The sequence below is a fragment of the Hermetia illucens genome, chromosome 5 (genome assembly GCF_905115235.1).
Source record: "Hermetia illucens chromosome 5, iHerIll2.2.curated.20191125, whole genome shotgun sequence".
NCBI lineage: Eukaryota > Metazoa > Arthropoda > Insecta > Diptera > Stratiomyidae > Hermetia > Hermetia illucens.
The window spans coordinates 56,498,847-56,516,884 of record NC_051853.1 but is presented as its reverse complement, the minus strand read 5'-3'; the positions used below and the strand labels follow the sequence as shown (position 1 = coordinate 56,516,884).

The 18,038-nt window shown below is 41.9% G+C and overlaps 1 protein-coding gene across 1 annotated transcript; it reads left to right on the top strand.

Annotated features, from left to right (window-relative positions):
- Positions 1-2,003: 2,003 nt before the first annotated feature.
- LOC119657853 (WD repeat-containing protein 36) lies at positions 2,004-12,729 on the top strand. The gene is made up of 6 exons (XM_038064976.1): positions 2,004-2,810; positions 2,861-3,182; positions 3,244-3,498; positions 11,204-11,380; positions 11,441-11,715; positions 11,794-12,729. Exons 1-6 carry the CDS (start codon positions 2,031-2,033, stop codon positions 12,679-12,681), a joined length of 2,697 nt encoding a protein of 898 aa, XP_037920904.1. The 5' UTR covers positions 2,004-2,030; the 3' UTR covers positions 12,682-12,729.
- The last annotated feature ends 5,309 nt before the right edge of the window (positions 12,730-18,038 follow it).

Genomic DNA, 18,038 nt, shown 5'->3' with positions numbered 1-18,038 from the left:
TACCAAAGAGTGGCAAACCATCTGGAGAGCCATCGTCCTATTTGTTTGCTGGACAGTATGGGAAAGTTGCTGGCGCGCATTATATGCCACAGGCTGCTCCTAATTATAGAAGAAGCGGGAGGCATGTCCACACAGCAATACAGTTTTGTGCCGACGTGTGCCACCATCGCCACACACTTCATAATTCACGTCAAAACTAATACAGTAGAATCCTGATAATTCGCATCGTCAAGGGACTGACGATTTGGTAGGGAACATCGTGATTACCAATTTTCAGGCGTGGGAAAATAAAGAAAATTAACCCTCATGGACCGGCAAATTCGTCCGGATTAGCCGGAAATACGAATTAACGATGTACGAATTATCGGGATTCCACTACATCAATTTCAAAAAGTAGTAGTCGAGAACTTTCATTTGACATCGCATATGGCTATCTTTAGTGAAAAATTACATTCTCCCTTTGTATGTATGGGAAGCTCCCCTTTAAACTCCAGGTAAATTTATCTAACTCATTGTATGCGTGTTTAGTTCCCATATGTCCACCAAATTTCGTTCGGATCCGCCGTTTTGGAGAAAAGTACATGAGACAGACAGTGAATCGATTTTACTAAGGTTTTCTTTTACACAAGACCTTACAATTCTGTTACATCAAAATAACACAAAATAAATCGAATACAAAAAGGGACGTGGACCTATTCAGAAGAAATTTGAACTTTACGGGCTGGTGTCTTTGAACAAATGAAGAATCTGATATGAATCGGAATTCTCGTTAACTCGGCGGAGGATTAATCACGGTTTGGTGGAACCTGCTACCAAATGTGAAAATCATATTTATTTATTTAATTAGAAGAGCAAAAAGTAAAAAAATGTGGATATGCATCAGAATTTCATTAAGTCGGTATTAAAAAAGAAATGGGCACCAAGAACAACGTATTTCAAATATATAACGCTAATGTACTGCCGCGGCCATATTCGAGTTGACATGAAAGTTTTTAGCAGGCTGAATTAATGATTTCGACTAATTAGTCAAATCAGAGCCGTCATCGAAGAGGGAACTTTTTTTAAAAAGAGAAAAGAAGAATTTTTAACTTGACATTGAAAACAAATATAATTATTTTCTAACATTTCGTTTGATTTAGTAAAACCTACTCGATTCAATAGAATTTAAGTTTTTAGAAAACATAAAAATTAGAATTCATAAAGTTGAATAAATTCCATACTAAAATTCATGCTTCTAAGTTGACTATACATTAATTTGAAGAGAATGCTGGAAGTAACTTGACCTTTTCAGCCAGAAGTCCAGACTTAGATCTAGTTGAACAGTTTAAAAAATATTAAGGAAAAATACGAAAACCATTCGAGCTGCAAAAAGAAAATATATATAAAAAAGACCAATATCATTAAAATTTAGCGGTATCAATGCCTGATATATTTATCCAAGTACCTTAAAAGAGAAATGATATTAAGTAAATAGAAAGAAAAAATATTTTGTGAAACTTAAAAATAACAATTTTTTGGGAAATTTAAAAAAAAATCTAACATTTTAATGTTTCTTATCAATTTTTTTTTTCTTTTAAAAACGGTTCAATAAAAATGCATTTTTTATTATTTCAAGCAAAAAAAAGGGAACTCGAAAATTGTTACGCCGCACTAGATAAACTATCATTGCAGATTAAGCGTTATAAAGCACCAGTTCTATGTTCCAGAAATCGCTGTTACCTTCATCGGTTTCACATGTATAATTGTTTCAACTGTATTTTATCTAGTCTTATATAAATAAATAAAAAAACAAATACAGAAAGCTAACCGCAATCTTTTTTCTTCATCTCTATTTGTCAGTTATTTTCAAAGTCGTTATTGCTCAAAATGACATCACTTCCTTGCACACTTCAAAAGACATTCTGAACGCACCCATCGCAAGCACATGTTTCCCCTTCAAGCACATCAAACTGACGTTTAGTCAACATTCGTAGTTGTCAAATGTGGTTATTGTGCTTCTTGGTAATTTAGTTAAATTTGCGAATTAAAATATGTCAGGAAGTCGAATATTCCGCCGCAATCGTGCGGTTGGATACGTCAGCAACAATATTCCGGCAGTTACGCGTTATGTCCATCGCCGCAAAGATAATTTGATAATCACATGCATTGGCCGCGCTTTTCAAGTGTACACCGCCGGTCATTTTCGTTTGCTACACATAAGCGATGTCCACCCTGACGAAATTACGTGTCTTGCAGCTGACAAACGCTACATTTTTACTGCCAGCGACAAGGCCGTCTATGCCTGGCGTTCAGGAAAACACCTGAAACACTTGTACAAAGGCCACGACAAGGATGTTCACCTGCTGCTGCCGTTCAGGGATCACTTGATCACCGTCGACGAAGGAAATACTCTGCGCGTTTGGAGCGTTGTCACGGAGGATATCTACCTTGAAATCCCATTTAATGAAAAGGAGTTCAAGATTAGTGCAATGATGCATCCTCCCACGTACATCAATAAGATTTTGCTCGGCAGCTCGCAAGGGACGCTCCAGTTGTGGAATATAAAAGACAATAAGTTGGTTTACACGTTCAATACAGGAACATGCAGGGTCACCGCCTTGGAAGCAGCCCCCGTCATCGATGTGGCAGGCATTGGCTTTGTAGACGGCCGTATTGTCCTCTTGAATATGAAGTACGACGAGATAATTGTGGAGTTCAAGCAAGAGTGGGGTCCAGTTTTGCAAATGTCCTTTCGCACCGACGGCAATTCAATCCTAGCTACCACCAGCACGAACGGGAACGTCGCCTTCTGGAACCTGGAGGAAAGAAGGGTAATTTTTAACTTTAATCAGTTACCTTTAATCTAACGGCAATCCAATAGGTTGCCAGCCAACTCGTAGCCCATCACGACAACGTCACGACCGCAATATGTCTCCCTAGTGAACCGCTCATGCTAACCACATCCCCTGACAATTCAATGAAGCTTTGGATTTTCGACTTACCGGATGGCGGTGCTCGGTTATTACGCATCCGAGAAGGGCACAGCGCGCCGCCACTCTGCATTCGATTCCACGGCTCAAAAGGGGAAAATATCATTTCATCCGGCGAAGATAGTTCCATGAGAATTTTCAGCACAATATCCGAGACGTTAAACAAAAGTATGGGGCGTGCGAGTTACAATAGGAAGGCTTCGAAAAAGAAAAGTAATTTTGCCCAATTTTTCCTATAAACCAGCATCTAATTGAATGTCTTTCTTCACATCAGATAAAATGCAAGAAGATCCCTTGATTATGCCTCCCATTCTTCATTTTACAACTGAGACAACTCGCGAGAAAGAATGGGACAACATTGCAGCTATTCACGCCGGACTGGTGCAGACGACAACGTGGTCTTTTGACAAATGCAGAATGGGACACTTGAAGCTGGTCCCAGAGAAATTTCACAATAAAACTAGAACTGATTTTATTTCGGAGGCGACGTGCGTTGCTCTGACCCACTGCGGAAATTTCGTTATTATTGGTAAGTATATGCTTTTAAATGGTTATTTCTATTGCTAATGTTTATTGAACAAATATATATGGTTGCCATTGGCTCCTACCCCTCACTTCAATCGCACCTACACGCCATAGTTGTCAGTTCAGTACTTCAGAGAAGCTTTCATTCCGCCTCTCCTTGTACTCGTCACATGTTTCTAGGCCACCAACTCGTTGGTCATTCTGGAACAATGGATTCCACTGAATAAACTAGCCAACACTAGGATTGCCACCGTTTCCCCATGTGTGATCTATGGACAACCTCTTCTTTTTATTTTTCTTTAATTTTTGTCCGGTTCAGAAGCGGGATTGGTCGAAAATACTGTCTTCTTCACATTCATCTAAAACCGTGTAGCATAAGGCGGTGATTCCACTTTCGAACAAGTTGCTCGGGATCGAGTTTGTTATGGGACGCTAGGAAAATATCATCTGCATAGAGCAGTATGGAGGAGGCTGACCGTTGAATGCCCCATGTGACATGACTCATAACAGATCAAAGGGGAGTGGCGACATTTCCTCGATTATTGAGATAACAGCCTTTTCCACCTTCTAGTCATTACGCCTTCAGGTATTGAATTGTACGATGCAAGAAGGATACAAATAAATGATGAGACCATCATTTAGATTTCAACTAGAACTGGTCAATTTGAATGCTGGTATGCTTAATACCCCCTGTAAGTTGAGGCTTAAGAATACACTTGTCGTAAGAGGGAGCTAAAAGGGAAAACAATTTGTGAAAATGGTTAATGCTTGGTTTCTGAAATATACGTACGCTCTTGGACAACGGTAGCGAGGTTCATCGGAATGCTCACTTTCATCCAACACAAGAATTCCAGCAATATAAGTTGGACATGCTGGCCCTAAACGAAGCAAGATGGTCGACTCTGGAAAGCACTCCAGTACTCTGGAAAGCCAAGTGATAGCTGACGCGATTTGGCAGCCAGCTTCTGACAGCAAGATTCCGATCAAGGCTGAGAAGGATGTCAACTGAACTATGTGGGGTGGCTACGAGGTGTTGGGTGCTATGACCCAATTGACACTTTCTATCAGCAATTAAACGCAGTTCAGGGCTACCTTGCTAAAGATGACATTGTGATCTTGATGGGTGATCTGAATGCCAAAATGGAATTTGACAATACCTTGCTCGGACATGTGATAGGGAAACACGGCTTCGGCGACCGCAGCGGTAATGGGGGGAGGTTCGCGGATTTCTTTAACTTCCACTGCCTCGTCATTGGGAGCATATTGTTCTAGCACAGAACCTGCAGCAGTAGATTTAGGAGTTGTCTCTTGGATGTGCGTAACAAGAGAGGCGTTGACATCGGTTTCAAAACGGATCACCTTTTGATGGTCACTTACGTTCACTTGCGTATTTCGTCCGCAACTTCTCGCAGACTTGGGGAGCAGCGACCCCATAAGTTCAACATCGAAAACTTTTATGACCCAACTGTCGCTCCACAGTGGGAGTACTATCTTGCTGACCGGACGAGTATCCAGCCTGAGAATATCGATGAGCATCGGGCCGCCATCAAAAATTTTCTTTTCTCGGGTGCTACACAGGTGTTGGACACGTCCCGAAGGGGCGTCATAAGATCTGGCTGACTTAGCGAATCGATGAACCGAAAGGGTTGAAGGCTCTACTGATCGATGCGAGCGATGGCGGGAGTGACGAAATCCCGAAAAGTTTAGCGTAGTGTACGCCGTTAAAAGAGAAAGTTTCCTACTGCCCTGGAGAAAAAAGCGGAAGATGCCACTGATCGCAATGATTTCAGAAATATATACCGCATCACGAAACAACTTGCAAGTGGTCGCAAATCGTACGATGGTTCTATAAAATACGTCAACGGTTGACTTCTCATCTACGATGATGAGCAACTGAAGAAGTGGACAGTCCACCACATCATAGTTCTTAACCGTATCACATCCGGTGAGGTTCCTCCGCTTGTAGATGAAATGGTTAGTCACCGTAACATGCGTAACATGAACTGTTCCTCCAAGCAGAGGAGAAATAATTTCGGCCATTAATGCACTCAAACGGAATAAATCCACTGATCTTGACGGTCTTCCGCAGAGTTATTTATCACTGTACCTGCAGTCACTGCAGTCTATTGCTTCCAGTCATACGGAAATCTTGGGAATCCGAAACACAATGGAGTTATCGTTAAGATTCCAAAGAAGAGGACTCGCTTTGAGTGTGATAATCAGAGGGGTATTTTCGTATTCTTTGCCTGCGCAAAGATAATAGCTAAAATAATCCTGGAACGCACCAAAAAATATGTCGACAGACAGCAGACTGGTTTACGCTTCGAATTCTCCTGCATTGACGACATCTTCTCTTCAACTGCTCTTCATCGATTTCGAGAAAGCTTTCGATACCGTGACCAAGGTGTGTATCTGAAGTGCTCTACGCAGAAGGTGCATTCCAGAGAAACTAATAGATATTATCAGAGCGAGATATGATGGCGCAAAATGTCACGTACTTCACCGAGGTCAAATCTGGAAGGACTTTGAGATTCAAAGCGGAGTCCGCCAGGGTTCCATTCTGTCACCGATATGTTTGTTCTTGTTATCGGTGACATTCTTCATGCTGCATTGTCCGGAGGGAGAGGAATTCAATGGACGATGGCATCCTTCCTCAAACACCTCGACTAGGCTGATGACATCTGTTTGCTCCCTTACTAGCTCATGGAGTTTGGCCAAATGACTCTGGATTTGGAAAGGAAGGCAAGAAGAGTTGAACTGAAGATAAACACCAACAAAACCAGAACCAGTCGGAAACGTAATCGCACTCTCCCTATCTGCATTGATTGGCAAAGCATCGAAGGCGTCGATCAATTTGTATATCTAGGAAGCGTGGTTTCTGGCGAAGGTGGCACCGAACTGGATGTCGCCTAACGCATTAACAGCGCTAGATCCGCTTCTGCTGCTAAAATCTGGAAATGCAGTTATCTCAACACCAAGATCAAGTTGAGGCTGTTCTGTGCTAGTGTTCTTTCTGTGTTGCTATATGGGACCAGCACATGGAAAGTGAACTCCACTGTTACCGAAAAGCTCCAAGCCTTCATCAATACCTGTCTACGTCATCCAAGAGCGCTGGCTTGACAGTACCTCGAACGACGAACTTGATCGATGCACAGGCCTGCCACTCGTACGCACTATGTTCGGAAGACGAAAGTGGTAGTGGATAAGTCACACTTTAGTCAGGAGCGACAATTACATTGCGGACTACGCCATGCAGTTGAATCTTAAGATAGCTGGCGAGTGGGTCACCCCAAGGGCACTTGGCGCAGAACAGTAGTCAAGGAGTGCGAGTGCCTCGAGAAGTGATGGGGGGCTGTAACGCATTTCAGGTAACCGCGAGGGATGTCACGAAGGTGACGTTGAAGCGCTATACCCCACCAAGGGGTGAATGGCAACCATATATATGATATCTGCGACTGTGGCCATAAAAATTGTCGATGCAATCCTAAAATGAGTGCTACCAGTCTGTAGCCAGGCGTCAACTTGGCTGCCGCTGGTTATAATTTTGGTCGATTCGGTCTGTGGCCCTTGAATACGAGAAAAATCGTGACTTGCAAGCTCTTGTCAATAATATAATTTCATTTACTTAAGTTATCAGTATTATCAGGTCGGCCAATGATTTCGCTTTATCGCGTTCCGTTTCATTTTCTACTGAATCAGCCGAAATCGGAGCTTACCACCTCTTTGCATATACATCGGTTAAGATAGACGATGTAATTTAGCTTTGTACAGGCATCAAGTCTGCTGATTCCAACTGCATTTTCACTAATCGTCTGCTATCTAAGGAGACCTACAGTTTAAACTGCTCGTTTAGGACCTTGCATTGGATGGAAGTATCAATGGCTTTCCCAATTAAATTTAAACTTGACTTCGTAACCATTAAGTCTTACTATCGTTGAACAATTTCAGCATCAATATTAGATCACCTGTTGAGCTCCTCCGAATACTGTTGACAGGTCTTTCAGATAAGAATCAGCCTTCACAACTTTTAATAGGGCTGTGTGAGAATTCTTCTATTTGGATCAACCCTGATCCAATCATCATGCATTTTTCTGCTTGAGAGTCAGACCACTTACCGGCACTAGTATTTCGGACATTACTTTCCCATCTATGATTTTGACCCCCTTTCTCAGAACAGGATACTCTCCTTTTTTCTCGGCTGCCTAGAGGTTCCCCTCTAGACATGACCCTTTGATCTGTTCGCCCATCGGTGAGTGGGCGATTAGATATCATTTGTTGTTTTTTTTTTTTTTTGGTTTAATTAAAAAAAAGTTTGGGTGATTCTTGCCGATCTGTACCGGACATTATTTCATGGCCGCACTCGCTGATCAGTAAACTAGCTGATGCTATGTTTGTTTCGGAAAGAGGAGTTGCTTCGAAAAGCAAAGGGTTTATCCAGTCCGTGAGACTTACGGGGGCTCTGAGAGCAGATACCATCTATTATTATTCAATTTGCCTAGGGTGTTTACGAGCTGAGACAAGAAAGTTGAAATAGATAAAAATGTAACGTATGTCGATGATTGGAGAGAGAGGGAGAGCGCGTGGCTTGTATGTTATTGCTCAGGCGTTGGGGAGATAAGAACAAAGTACTAGCTATGTTTGAGACAGGCTAGATGAGGTTTTAGACCTCCGTGTCCAGTCCAGCGTTCCTTTCCACTCTATGCAACCGAAATTCTATATACGCTTAACTCATCCATTAAAGACCTCATCAAGTGTCCCTAAAGGGATGCGGCGCAATTTGGTGAATGATTATGTTCGGAACAAACAAATTAGATATGGGTGGTGATCGTTGGAGATTTGGCGCTTTAGTTGCGAATTTTAGGGTATATTCAGTGTGCGTTGTGAAGACCTGTGTATGTGTGTGTATTTGAGTAGGGACTGAATTTAGGGAATTGGGCTATAAGGAATGACATCCTGAGCTTAGAGATGTATTTACTCTATTGTTCTTGTAGTCATTTGAAGAACAGGGAAAGAATATACTTCTATGTCGGATATTTACACCATTCGATAGATGGGCATTCAACGAAATACACCACGCTAGGGAAAGAGCGTAGGTCTTATAGGGACAACGATAAAAGCTCTTTGCGCAAATTATATAAGCATATTTTCTAGGGTAATTTGAGGTTTTTTTGGGTAGAGATAAATAGGTAGATTAGGTACGTGGAAAGATTTTAGAAGGGGTAAGTTACTTATGAGCTATTTGTTACGTGAAGTGTGGGGAATGAATATGTGCGAGGGTTTTATTGGGGGTTTGGGTATTTCCAGAGTGTGTCTGATATCAGTCTATTTGTTTACATCTGTGGTAATTAGAGGAATTATCAGAGTAATGAGTAATAAGTAACGCGATTATGTAACTGGTAGTCTGGATGAGATTTTAATTTTTGAATAACGGATAATTAACGTGTGGCAGGTACGTAGTGCTTTCCTTTCTATATGCGGTTTTTGGGATCCCTATCTTCAACTGTACACAGCCATGAGAGAATTCGGTATCCCGACGAGATTGATAAGACTGACTAGGCTGACCCTGATCAATGTGCGAGGCCAGATAAAAGCATCAAGATCACTCTCAAGACCATTCGACATCAACAACGGTGTACGACAAGGGGATGCCCTATCATGCGTCCTCTTTAACCTGGCTCTCGAGAAAGTGATCCGTGATGCTGAGGTAAATGCAAGAGGTACGATCCTCTTTAAGTCCACTCAACTACTGGCCTATGCTGACGATATCAACATCATGGGAAGATCCACCCGAGACGTACAAACTGCCTTCATCCAGATCGAGCTGGCGGCGAATAGCGCGAGATCTTGGGCTGCACATCAATGAAGGCAAGACAAAGTATATGGTGGCAACGTCAGCATCGAAAACCAACCGACCAACAACATCAAACCGCACTGGTCAAAGAGGAAGAATAAGGATAGGAGAATACAACTTTGAGACCGTTGATAATTTCTCCTATCTAGGGTCGAAAATCACAATCGATAACAACTACGATGATGAAATCCGCGCACGGTTGTTGTCAGCCAACAGAGCCTATTTCAGCTTACAAAAACTGTTTCGCTCGAAACGTTTCACCATAGGGTCAAAGCTCTCACTGTACAAGACAATGATCTTGCCAGTCCTCATGTATTCTTCGGAAACTTGGGTTTTTAACAAGAAGAATTGCGAATTCTTGGCCGCGTTCGAGAGAAGAATCCTCCGAAAAATTTTTGGTCCCCTACATGAGGATGAACGATTCCGTAGCCTACACAATGAGCGATACCATGACCGTCCAATTGTGGATAAAATCCGGCTCAATAGGTTACGGTGGGCGGGTCACTTAATCCGTATGGATGAGGATGATCCAGTCCGGAAAGTCTATAAGGGCAATATCTATGGTAGAAAACAAAGACGAGGCAGACCCTGCCGTAAATAGAGCGATGACGTAGGTCAGGACGCCAGAGAGCTTTTAGGGATATCGAATTGGTGGACCTCGGCGCAACACCGGGATGTCTGGAGTTCCTTATTAAGGCAGGGCTAAACCGGATACCGGTTGTTGCGCCGTTGATGATGATGACCTTCAGAGAGGATAGTAGGTATGTAATATTTATTGATGAAAGAATTTTTGATAGGAATTGATGTGTAGTATTTATACATAAGAAACATTTTTTTTATATTTTATCTTTTATATAATTCGACAAGGAGAAATATTTATATGTGAGTGAGTTGTTTGACAACGTATTGAGTGATGGGTCCAGATCCAGTTTTGCGCAAACTGTAGCATATAGTAAGGAAGATTGGACTTTGCAATATGCAAAAGTTCAGTGTTCAAGTGTCAAGAGTATATTTTGTGCAAGGTGTTGCACATGAAATAGTTGTTGAGTGTGTTGCAATGCTATGCACTGCGTTTCTGAGCGAATATCATGCTATAACTGACTTTTGAGTGGGGATTCGTTGGATCCCGAGAATTGGTGGTGATGTTGTGGGTGGTAAAATGATAATTAAAAAAGGTTGGGGGTGAGTTAAATAGATATTTATATTACGAATAGTAGTATTTCCTACAAGAGGATGGAATTTTTTCTGCAAATACATATGTGAAGTATAAATGAAACGTCTTCAGTTTAGTAGTGAAACAAGTATCATCATCAACGGTGCAACAACCGATGCCCGTCTAAGTTTTACCGACTGGCTAGAGCATGGTTTTCTGCCTTAACCCTAAGGTGAGAAGTTTCGAGCGGAACAGTTTTTTTTATTAACTACCAAGAACCGTGCGCGGATTTCGTCGCCATAGCTGTTATCGGTTGTGATTTTCAACCCTAGATAGGAGAAACTTTCAACAATATCAAAGTATTACTATCCTGTCTCTGTCTTTAACAAGAACACAAACCATTTAGTGCACCACACCGAAATAGTCAGACTAAGCGTTTTGCGTGTAAATTTACCACCCCTCTGCCACGCGTAAATACCGCGACGATATTCTTGCTAACTTGGAATAAATAAAAAGATTTTTCATGAAGAAAATCAGCCTCCGCCTGTAAGAAAAATACAATAAACTCCTTCATACCTGAAGCGCCAAATTGTCGCTTTCCGAGTTATTCGGCGCTTTTTTAAGGTTTTGTGTAAAAACAATTTTTCTTTTCTGTCACGTTTTGATGTTTTGATGCCTTTTAATTAATAATTTTCGTTTTCACAGGTTATTCTTCTGGCGACGTAGAACGCTTTAATATACAGTCAGGAATACACCGCGCTTCGTATGGAAAACCCGCTCATAAAAGTGCGGTCCGCGGCATAGCTTGTGACAATTTGAATCAAATGGTGATAACGGGCGCCAGCGACGGTATTCTAAAGTTTTGGAATTTCAGGGAAAATGGTAATATATTTAAAATAAACATATAACAACCGTTCAGTCAGTAATCATGTGTGATTTCAGTTTCTGAGCCAATATCAGAAATGGACCTGCATCAAGGAGTATCCATGTTCCATTCACATCGGGAAAGTGCTATGCTGTGCATTGCATTAGAAGATTTTACTCTCAATATATTGGATTGTGATACAAAAACAGTTGTGAGAAAGTTCGTGGGTCATACTGGGAAGATAAATGACGTTACATTTAGTCCGGACAGCCGCAGGCTTATCAGTGCAGCGATGGATTCAACGATTAAAACATGGGACATACCATCTTCGTATCTGATTGATCATTTTAAGGTTAGTATCAATCATAAATAGACAGCACTTCAGTCGTTGAAAAATTATCAACAAATTACTCTTTTTCGTACTCCACAGGTTGAACGACCATGTGTCTCACTCACAATGTCTCCAACTGGAGAATTCCTGGCAACAGCGCACGTAGACTATTTAGGAATTTACTTGTGGGCAAACAAAATGCTTTTCAATCAAATTTCTCTTCGTTCCATTGATCCTTATGAAGATGCACCATATATTGATCTGCCCTCACATGCTCGCGACCAGGAGGCAAATATTGAAGATGCCATGGCGGAAATAAACTTGGGAGAAGGTGACGAGCTTACTCTTAAATACGAAACTCCCGAACAACTAGACGATGAACTAGTGACCATGTCAGATTTAGCAGCATCACGTTGGCAAAATCTCCTCGATTTGGATATTATCAAGAAGAGAAACAAACCGAAAGCCCCACCAAAAGTCCCGAAGCAAGCTCCATTTTTCCTACCAACTGTGGCGGGAACCGAATTCCAATTTGATCTTTCTGGAGTTACACAAGAAGATGAAAATTCTCGAGTTTTAATCCCAGAAAATTTCTCGAACTTGACAATATTCGGGAAAATGTTACAAGAAGCCATTAACACCGGTGATCATCAAAGCTGCGTTGACCATCTGAAAAAAGTTGGTCCTTCAATGATAGATTTCGAAATAAAATCACTTCACCCAGATGGCGGTGGAAATTATAAGATTATGTTACAATTTTTGCGAATAATTGTTTTTATGTTAAACACAAATAAGGACTTTGAATTGGCTCAAGCATATTTGAGTGTATTTTTGAAGGTGCATGGAAGGAGTTTAACGGAGAATAACGAAATTATGGACTATTTACCTGAAGTTCAAAAAGCTCAAAATAAAAGTTGGGATATTTTGGAGGAGAAACTGCTGTATGGATTGGGAGTTGTTAGTGCTTTAAGAAATTATGTACGTTAAGGATTGTAGATATATTTTTTATTGTTAATAAAGTATATTTTAAAAATATGTTTGGGTTCGTATTTAGGTAGAAAGTTCACTTTGGAAACTAGGAGGCATGGATTGTCTTTTATTCATTATAGAACATCAATGCTTTGAATGCTAAAAAGTTTTCTGCTTCCCCTAACACAAATAGTAATCTCAGAAAAATTTCGATATTCTTTCTACAGTTTTGTGGCCGCTCCCCACAATGTGGGTAGATAATTAAGATTTACTTCCTTGGAAGTTTTGCAGTCAGTAAAATTGCAAAATTATTAATTGTGAAACTGCACGAAGAATACACCAATCAAAGCAAGGCTGCTTCTTTAGAAAACTTGATAAGTCAATATCTAAATTGGTGAAATAAGCGTCCCAAGAAATCAACTATGACGAATTCAAGGCAACAGATTCGAACCCAGACCTATCTTTCAGATCCAGCAAGGATTCGCCTTAAAAAGAATGCGTTTCTCTTACTTCAATTAAAAAAATTTCCGGGAACATTCAAAGAATTTCTTCTTCTCGGCAACACTACATTTCTTTGGCTTCTTTGAGCTATTTTGATTCAAAAAAGTATCCTGTCAATGTCGATTGCGAATGTTCCATTTTTTTCTTGGATTTGACTTGTCTACTTTCGTAAATTTTCCTAATTTTGGATACTTTCGGGTCGTTCATATGCTATCGCTAGTCAGCTCACTGGAGTCTTAGTAGCCATATCACTGCCCACACTGCTGGCTCACCGTAAATTTTGTCCAGGTCTCTTTTGTACCATTCACCTGAAAGAAAAACTGCTGACAATTCTCTACGTAGAACCTTCCTTTGAAAGGTGTTTACCGTACTTTTGCTGCGTGAATTGAAATCCATTATCTACTTCCATTTCATTTTGTAGAGGCATAGTTTCCTCTGCATATGCATTTCGATTTAAAAATGGGGAGAGAAGGTAGCATGCGTTATTCGTCAGCTAGATTCTTTAAATACATCAATTTCATTTGCGTCCTTTGGTAGGTTTTTACTACCTATGCCACGCCGCTCGAAGGACAGAGTTTACGCAGCATCTGATGAATTGTCTTTGTCCCGGAAGAAAGCGCAAGACGTCATCAGCGTGATCGATTTGTTTGAGGAGATGTGTCATGGTCCTCCACACTTTCCGAATCATGCAACATAAAGAACCCAAGCTTTGGACGCAACTATATGTCGTTCTGGTAATAGCTATTATCATCATCATCATCAGGATTATTCAATCGATTTGATGTTGCGGGTTGGTTGGTTTTTGGTGCTGACGTTGCCACCTATATTTTGTCTTGCCTTTATTGATGTGCAGCCCAAGATCTTGCGCCGCCTGCTCGACCTGAATGAGGGCAGGCGTTGTTCACATGATGTCGATATCGTTAGCATAGGCCAGTAGTTGGCTGGACTTAAAGAGGCTCGTACCTTTTGCATTCACCTCATCATCTCGCATCGCTTTTCCCAGGGCCAGATTAAGGAGGACGCATGATAAGCCATCCACTTGTCTTAGACCGTTGTTGATGTCTAATGGTCTCGAGAGTGATCCTGCTGGTTTTATCTGGCTTCGCAAATTTCCATCGCTTGCCTCAGAGAGAAAATCTGATCTGTTGCTGATTTGCCTGGAGTGAAGCGTCTTTGGTGTGGCCCAGTGATGTTCTAGACGTATGGGACTATCCGATCTACTTAAATAACGGAGAATATCTAATAGATGGTATTCATCAACGTAATACCTCTATAATTGCTGCACTGCGTGATACTTCCCTTTTTATGTATGGGGTAGATAATGCCTTGCTGCCTTCTGCATAAGCTGATGAATCGCATGGTGTAGTTGGTCGCCTCCATGTTTAACCAATTCTACTGTAATTCTATCGGTTCCTGACGACTGATGATTTTTAAGCTAGTTAATTGCACGGACTATTTCTTCTATACTTGGTGGTGACAGCATTTCTCCGATGTCTTCAGTTGGCAGGACTTCCAACTCGCCGATATTTTGCTTATTAGGCAGTTCGTAACAATACCCAACCCATCGCTCCAATATGCCCGTTCTGTCGGAAATCAGATTTCCTTCTTTGTCTCGGCAGGATAAGCATCGAGGTGTATTAGGTTTCATCGTGCTGACTTGTTGATAAAACTTCGCGCCTGGTGTGGTTCCTCTCTGTATTTTCGAGTTCACAGGCTTGTTGGTTCTCCCAGGTTTCCTTTTCCTCCTCTGTGAAGTTGCTTCTCCGCTGTACGGCGTTCGTAATAAGTCTCCGCGTGTGCTCGCGTTCTTTGAGATTGCAGCATTACCCGGTATGCAGCATCTTTTCATACCGTTGTTACCTTATATTCATCGTCCCACCAGCCATTCCGACTTTTTTTGCGACTGGGACCAAATATGTTTGTGGCTGTATCAATGATAACGTTTTTCAGGTGGTTGTGAAAATCATTTGTTGATGCTTCGTCTCCAGGAGCTCTGTGGACTGCGGTTATTACGGCATCCATTTCCCCCTTATCGGTGTTACGGAGGGCTGTGCTGTGGATGGCTTCAGTGTTAACTCTCATCTGATTGTTAGAGGGAATCCTGGATAGTGATCCGAGTCTATATTGGTCCCCCCTATATGTTCTGGCATTCATCAAGGCTGAGAGGTAGCGGCGTTTGATCAACACGTGGTCAATTTGGTTGAAAGTGGTTCGGTGTGAAGAGGCCCACGTTTGTTTGTGGATCGCTTTCCGTGCAAACCAGGTACTTCCAACAACTATTTCGTGTGACACTGCTAATTGAATAATCCGCAGTTCGTTATCATTTGTTTTTTTATGTAAGCTATGGGAGCCAGCGTATCGCCTGGATACGGGCTCCGTCCCTACTTGGCTGTTGAAATGCCCAAATATGATTTTGATATCATACCTGCGATAGGCCTCGAGGATTCATTCTACTGCCTCGTAGAAGGTATCCTTCTCCGACTCTGGAGTTTCGTCTGTACGGGCTTGAACGTTAATGAGGCTTATATTTATAAATTTGCCTCGCAAGCGCCGAGTGCATATCCGTTCGCTTATGTTTTCAAAGTCGATAACATCAGGTTTCATCTTTTGCCTGACTAAGAAACCTTCTCCGAGCACATGATTTACTGGATCGCCACTATAATATATGGTATAGTGGCTCCTCTCCCGGAAACCGGTCCCTGTCGAACGCATCTCCTACAACGCGGTTACATTAGCTCTATATTGGGACAGGGTAGTGGACGGTAGGGCTAGCTGCTTGGCAGCTTCTTCTCTGTACAGGGAGCACATGTTCCACGAGAAAATGCGCAAATCGCTATTCCGTTTTCATTGCAGGGTTCGTCGTTGTATTGTCTGTCCAGTCCGAGGCTCCTTGTGTGGCTTCGTAAAAAGTTGTTTGTTTTTAATAGCTATTAGTTTCTCCGGAATGCCCCTCCTGCGTTAGGCGTTCACGGTGTCGTTATCCTTCTCGAAATCGATGAAGAGCAGATGATGCAGAAATCTCCACTACGCGCACTGTTCCAAAATGATCCGCAAGGTATTGATTTGGTCAGCGTAGGGGGACCTAGACTGGAAACCAGGCTGTTTTCTGTCAATGAAGCTTTCGAGATGTTGATTATTTTAGCTATTATCTTTGCGACGACTTAAAGCTGCGACTAGCACAATGGTAGCAGTTTATACTGAGTGGAACCTCAGCATTTTTACTAATGGTTGCAAAACCTACCTGAAGCTCTTGCCGCAGATAAAGAGTACGGCACCCGAGTTGTACCGCCCAACTTCACGCTTGAGCCCACAAGGGGCTGTGTACGACATGTGGATATACTTACAACTGCCCTGAAAATTCCACTAGGAGACCAGTCGCAAATAACCGGTCCGAGAACACATGCACCAGGAACTCTTCTGAGACATATGAATTCAGTTCCCATGGTTTAAGGTAACATCTGGTGAAGCGTCATGGCCGAAGCCACTTTAGATGATTCCCCGTGCAAACGCGCATTTGATCACCTAAGGTATGTGAATAGAGGTGCCCGGTGTTAACACGTGGAGGTATTTCTTTGCCATTTGGTGTTTACTGGCCCAACGGGGTTGCTGCTTCGTCTGCCTTCTCTCTCTCTCTCTGCTCTAAGGTCCACCGGAATGTTACGAAATTTATGGTTGATGATGCATCTTTGGCGTTTAGTTAGTTTGTTTTGGCTTTCTTCCTTACTTCTGAAAACTATCCACAACTATATGGAAGACCTTTATTCGGACCGATGAAGAGGTCCAGTGGCTTCTCCGTTTACACCACTGCGTCTTCGCGCGGGTAGACTGGTACTACTGTCACTATATATGCCCCTGGTATATCATCCCCAGTACATGTCGATAGCTTTGTTCCCTTCCAGCGGTGTAGAATGGGGACTGTGGTCGTAAGTCAGTGGGCCGTGTCCCCTGACTCATAGTCTACCAGTATACGACCGTGAGAAATGTATACAATGTGTCCCTTACACATCTGCTTCAGACAGGGGAGATACCATTTAGCGCTAGGCGATTGTGCTTATTTCCTTTCTAACGTCTATTACGCTGACCTCTGAAGTACTTCTGATCAAGGACCTTTGTGTGCCCTTCGCAATGTTGACCTTGGCTCCACTATCTGACTTCCCAACTCTTCCTTCTTGAGTTCAGTCACCTGGTTACTAATATTCGGCCGATGTTCCTCCGCCTGATGTACCGGTTTCTGTGTGGTATGGAGTTCCTTTTTCGTTCTTATTATTATTATTGTTCACTTTACTCACTTTGTTCCTAACGGTATGGGGGTTATGATATCTGCTGTGCCATAGCCCCCGTAGCACAATGAGGTCAACCTTAGTTATTGAAACGATAAGGTATCAGTTAGGTTCCTTTCGAATGTAGTCAGTTACTACGGACTGCAAACTATCTAATCTAGATCCGTAACGTTTTGTTAATAGTATTATCACCTCTTACATGGTGTGACTATCATCATGCACTAACAGCCTTGGTAGAAGAGAGGCTTGGGTCTTGGAGAATCAAATACCAACTTCCGGCGAGCGATAGGTTGACTCTCAGAGAGTTATATTCCGTATCAATCTACTCTGACCTCTAATGAAAAATAAGTGAAATAAATAAACACCTTTCTACGGAGCAAATATACATACTTCATTTGGTGACCTTTTTAAGCGTTGAAAATCGCACTTTTCTTGAGAAACAGAATCTAACCATAGAAAACAAAAAGAAAAACAATAGCGAAAACTTTTTACATCTCAAATGCATATTATTTTTCAATCAAGTGATTCCAACTCGTACCGTTCTTTAATTTTTTACTTTCTCTTTTCACACAAATAAATGTTTGCTATTATCAC